General features: G+C 43.3%; 1 protein-coding gene across 1 annotated transcript; it reads left to right on the forward strand.

Annotated features, from left to right (window-relative positions):
• The first annotated feature begins 1,708 nt into the window (after positions 1-1,708).
• On the forward strand, positions 1,709-5,625 carry pitx2 (paired-like homeodomain 2). The gene is made up of 3 exons (XM_076288193.1): positions 1,709-2,220; positions 3,018-3,217; positions 4,485-5,625. Exons 1-3 carry the CDS (start codon positions 2,028-2,030, stop codon positions 5,043-5,045), a joined length of 954 nt encoding a protein of 317 aa, XP_076144308.1. The 5' UTR covers positions 1,709-2,027; the 3' UTR covers positions 5,046-5,625.

The following is a 5,625-nucleotide window of genomic DNA, read 5'->3' on the forward strand; positions in this document are numbered from 1 at the left end:
GGAAAGCATAAACTGAGTAACAGCTTTTAATGCAGGAAAAGAAAACGTATTCGCTGAAACCACAAGTAATGGAGGAAGCTAAGGCATAGAAGGCATATATTGGCACACATTCTTGTTCACAACACTCTAAGAGCGGGCACCGGTGAGTTGCGTGGTGGGTAAACACAGAGAAACCGGAGGGTTCTTCGTGGAGCCGTCAGAGGAGAAGCCTGCAGATCTTGCTGTGGCATCTTTCTCTCTCTCTCTCTCTCTCTCTCTCTCTCTCCCGAGCGCTCCCATAAGACTGCAAATGAGGCGCATATCAAGGGCTTTCACGGGATTACCTTAGTGCTGTGGCACTGATGCCCCTAGACAGGAGATCGGCTGGAGTAAAAAAAAAAAAAAAAACTCCTGATACGGGTTATAGTCTGCGCTTTCCAACCAATACATACTTGTTTGTTTACGACAGGATTATTATTATTATTATTATTATTATTAGGCTATAACCGGCTGCGCCTTGTTTTCAAAAATCAGTTTGAAAAGTATACATTTTTGTCCGATAAGCATATGAACAGCTGTCTCACAGTCACAAGTCCATTGACACGCTGTCCATGTCTTGTAGAATTGTATCTTAAGAGTGCAAATAAAGGATTAATTTGTCATGGGATAGTAGCATGGGCTATTTCCTATGCAGAGGGCTAGAACCAGAACATTTGAGAAAAAATGTCGCTGAGAATAGACCTGGACGTCATTGAAAGCCTCCGTTTAAAATTCTTAAGCAAATGAGCGTCTTATCAGATTAAAAACCACTCCAAATAGAAGAGCCCTGGTTCCCAACGAGGTACCTCAACATAGCGCAGATAAAACGCGTCATTTAAGTGGCAGATAAAGACAGGAAGTGTCATTAATTTGTCCCTCAACTGACAGGAACACATCGCTTCATATTTTACAAAATGGCAGACACTTGTCGTGATTGACCCAGAGCCTAATAAATGGCCTCACAACTTTTTCAACGTGTGCTACTTTTCTAGTCTGTAAAGAGCAACTAGGTTGAAGCGACAATCTACAAGAAGTTTGACTTTGTAGCCTAATCTTTATCGAAGTAATTTGCAATAATCATCATCATGGGTTGATTTTATCTCTCAGGTGACAAGGTTGTTGGTTAATTGAGCCGCGAGCCTTTCGCATACATAGTGAAATTACGACTGATGTCACCATTATAATATCCTTATACAAATGCTTATGATGCCTTGTTTTAAGGGGAAACACAGTGGGGTGTGGATGCGCATGCTTTGGCTTCAATTTGAAACTTCAGATAATTAATGCAAAGCTGTGCCCGGAGTAGTTTATCCGAGTAAGAGGGTGATACCAATTACCATTTTCTCAGTGCCGTCACACAAGCCCGTGTCTAGAATGTTTGCGTTAAGACTGTAGCTATGGACCGTGTTCATGCTTTCTCAAATGAGGCTAGGGTACACTGTGTCCGATCTCTTTTTACATGTTTTCACGGCGAAGGAAAAATACACATAGTACTCGTGAGCACACGGGCCGTGTTCTCTTCTTTCCGTCGTATTGGCTTTGATGGTCTGTCAAGAAGTAGGAGGATCTTTCGTGACGTCAGGGTATGGAGAGAGCCTCTGTTGGACAAACTGGGTACGACGAACAGCTGAAATGATCGTCGAGCACCGTAGTATGTGTATGTGTGTGTGCGAGGCAGAGATAGTGTGTGTGTAACCGTGGATATAATATCACCTACCTGTCCCTGTCACTCTGGTACTCCTTGCTAGCGATATCAAGCCGAGATATCTGTTTGCTCCGGCTTCGAGCGAAAGCCTTTCCTTTCCTCCGACGCGGCTCATAGAGGACTTATTTTAAGACACATTAAGCCATCTGAGCAGAGAGTTGCTTTACGAGATAATTGAAAGAGGAGCGACGCAGCTTGTAAACCTCATCACCCTCAACTCTCCGGACGCTTCTTCAACTGCTGTTTTTTCCGCTTGCGTGGTGGGATCAGTCGGGGAATCATTTCTGCCTTGGCACCCTTATCGATGAACTCTATGAAGGATCCGCTGACTTTGGAACACCTACACCACCACCATATCTCCGGGAATAAACTCACTTCCCTACACCACACGCCACTTGCGATGGCTTCAACTCTGCAGCCGTTGCAGCGGTCGGTGGACACCAAGCACCGGCTAGAGGTGCACACCGTCTCGGACAGTTCTAGTCCAGAATCCGTAGGTAAGAGCTGTCTGCTGTCGTGGATGCTTCGCAAACGGAGAGGCGGTCAAGGGGTCCTTTATACACCGTTGGGATCACGACAAACAAAAGATGGCTCCCTATAATCATATACTATTCACTATCCGAGGAAGTAACAGAGTACCGAGTGCAAACAGGGCTCAATATGCGCACAAGAGCGAACGGCCGTCTGCGTGTGTCCGCGCGCATGTGTGCGTTTGTGTTTGTGTGTGTATGTGTGTGTCTGTGTGTGTGTGTGTGAGGGAGAGAGAAGGAGAGAACGGGTCTACACACTAGGGTGTGTTTGAGGGTGCGTTAGTATGTGTGTGTGATTGTGTTTGTGCACTTAATGGAGCAGCTGTTTGTTTATTTTCGGTTTTATGTGTGTGTTACGATTTTACGGGGATTGTAGCTGTTTACCTGACCGCACGGCTCCATTGCATTCCTTTTGGCGCTGTGTTACGAGTGAATACTGAACTCCAGCCACGGGAGGCTAATTGATTGGGAAAGGATTCCTTAGCAACTGATTTACAATGTCTCTGAATAGTAGAGGTGCAGTACATTACCAACAGATTTAACACTCAGTCAAACAAAAGCATGCGTAAATTTGCACAATAAATAGCTTTTTAAAACATACGAGTGATGTTTAAATTGTTTCAAATACGAGTCGAAATATGAGTTTTATGGAATTAAATGCATTCATTTAATTATTTATTCAATGCGCTGTTGCAGAATTCTAGAAATCTAAAGCCAAATTCGAGGCAATCACATTGAATTAATTTATTTTTGTTTCTGTTTAGAAAAAGAAAAAAGTCAGAGTAAAAATGACGACTCCTCCGATGACCCGTCCAAGAAGAAGCGGCAGCGACGACAGCGCACACATTTCACTAGCCAGCAGCTCCAGGAGCTCGAGGCCACCTTCCAGCGGAACCGCTACCCGGACATGTCAACGCGGGAGGAGATCGCTGTCTGGACGAATCTCACAGAGGCCAGAGTGCGGGTAAGTAAACCTACAAAAATGTAGTCATCCTCAAATTTCTAACAGAAAACAGCAGATTTTTAAAGGCCCGCTAAGCTCAGCCGGCTTATAAGTAGCCTATGCCAAATAATCACAGACAAGGACAATAATGGTGATGGTTACCAACAATGATAATATAACACTTACTTGGACATTATGTCTTGTGTATTACGTTTTTTCAATTCGTTATTTTTCTTTTCTGTTTTTTATTTTTATTTTGGACACGTGTAACCTAATTGAGTAACAACATATTTTAATTTCGAGAGGCTATTACACGTGTCTCTTGGTTAAAACAAAACAAAAAAACGATACTTGAACTTTAGATGACGTGACATGCACGTTCCAGCGATGTCTGTTGGCTGAGCAACATAATAAACGCAGGGTTGTCAGTAGGCAGAAAAACAGAGCAAAGCTGCTAGTGCTCCGAGTCCGACAGTGAGCCGTGTCCTGTCATTGTTAGGTAAAGGCCAATTAGAGCGCAACAGAAATGTTTTGCAATCAACACAAGTGACGCGCCAACGATGACATATCGCTTTAAAGCCACTCGTTGGTCGCTGTGAAAGAGGTGCAAAGCTCGGATTTTGTGATTGTCATTCTCGTGTTGTACACTTTAAGGTCAGCGCACGCGGTCTCCGCCTCTACGGGCATACACATCCAGAGACGAAGCAGCCGTGAAATGACCTCGTGACACTTGACGCCAAGGGATGAAGTGTTGGATTGAAAACACAAAATGACCCAATTAGTAGACTTATAAAACCGCTCAGGACCACTAGAGCATTTTAAAATAGGCGGGCAGGCACAAGACCACAACCTGGGGGCCTAGTTGTTGGCCTACATCAAACAAGATTATGCAAAAGCAAACCTTTTGCATAATTCATAAAGCACAGGCCGTGTGTGCAATGATGAACTCGCTATTTCTGTGGAAATGCAAGGAAAACAAATATGAAAACACGTTTCCTTTTATTTATTTATTTATTTATATGGGGGAGCTTAAATGTGGTGCCCACGAGACAGGTTTATTGCTTTATTTTATTGAACGTTGCATTATCAGCCATTTGGACCAAATACGTAAAATATTATCTCGATGTACAAGAATGCACTGCATATATATATTTTTACTTTTGGAACAGTTTAAATGTCATTGTAAATTAAATAATTTCTCTAAATTCTCGTTCCAACAAAATAATTTTCCTCACCTCTTTGACCGATTCAAATCAAATACTCCCATTTACCGTAATTTCTTTTGCAGGTGTGGTTCAAAAATCGCAGAGCAAAGTGGAGAAAACGGGAGAGGAATCAACAAGCAGAGCTTTGCAAGAACGGCTTCGGCCCTCAGTTCAACGGACTCATGCAGCCCTACGACGACATGTACCCTGGCTACACATACAACAACTGGGCCGCCAAGGGCCTCACGTCCGCTTCCCTTTCCACCAAAAGCTTCCCTTTCTTCAATTCCATGAATGTCAATCCCCTCTCCTCGCAGACCATGTTCTCCCCCCCAAACTCCATCTCCTCCATGAGTATGACATCCAGTATGGTCCCTTCGGTGACTGGAGTGCCGGGATCCAGTCTCAACAGTCTCAACAACTTGAACAACCTTAGCAACCAAGCTCTGAATTCGGGAGTCCCCACGCCGGCGTGCCCATACGCTCCGCCGACGCCTCCCTACGTGTATCGGGACACTTGCAACTCCAGTCTGGCTAGCCTGAGACTGAAGGCAAAGCAGCATTCGAGTTTTGGATATGCCAGTGTTCAGAACCCGGCCTCCAACCTCAGCGCGTGCCAGTACGCTGTGGATAGACCGGTCTAACTATCGGTGACTTCCCAAGCCCAGCATCACAGGAAGGAGGGACTACTTTTTGATTTTCTTTCAACAAAAGGAGCACTAAAAGACTAAACCACTAAAGCAAGCGATATCCCTACGGAATTTCAAACTTTTGTCGGAAGTAATTAATTAGCCATTTTCTAATGAGTATTTTTTGTTGTCCTACACCGGAGTGTGCAGAATTTAGGATACTTTATTTTATAAAGTTTATCCTTTTGACATTTCGGATTTGGGACACTGATTGACTGAATGGCTGTATATAATATATATCTAATTATCATCTCCAGTTTGTAGAAGAGAATGCTCTAGCTCTCCATACCTTTCAAGATTCAATTTAACACCGCATGTGAGGAAAAAAAAAAACTAAAAAGGAATAATGTTTTGCTTGCAAACAAGGGAATGTACATACTAAACGCACCACTCGTGTGTTAACATATTACAAATGTATTATTAAATGTCTGTGTGAATATGGATTTAGATTAGAGAACTTGGGTAATACGACACAAATGTCGCTGAAAATGGGTTTTCTCTGTGTATACTATTTGGTACCGAATTTTGTTTCGTT

Source organism: Alosa pseudoharengus, unplaced genomic scaffold (genome assembly GCF_046254945.1).
Source record: "Alosa pseudoharengus isolate Yale_2024_CS ecotype anadromous, Long Island Sound unplaced genomic scaffold, YU_APseudo_1.1 YU_APseudo_1.1_scf_16, whole genome shotgun sequence".
In the NCBI taxonomy this organism is placed as follows: Eukaryota; Metazoa; Chordata; class Actinopteri; order Clupeiformes; family Clupeidae; genus Alosa; species Alosa pseudoharengus.

Coding starts and splice junctions, on each gene's coding strand:
- pitx2 (XM_076288193.1), top strand. CDS start 2,028: ATGAACTCTATGAAGGATCCGCTGACTTTGGAACACCTACACCACCAC. Junction 2,221..3,017: donor TTCTAGTCCAGAATCCGTAG/GTAAGAGCTGTC, acceptor GTTTCTGTTTAG/AAAAAGAAAAAAGTCAGAGT. Junction 3,218..4,484: donor TCACAGAGGCCAGAGTGCGG/GTAAGTAAACCT, acceptor TTTCTTTTGCAG/GTGTGGTTCAAAAATCGCAG.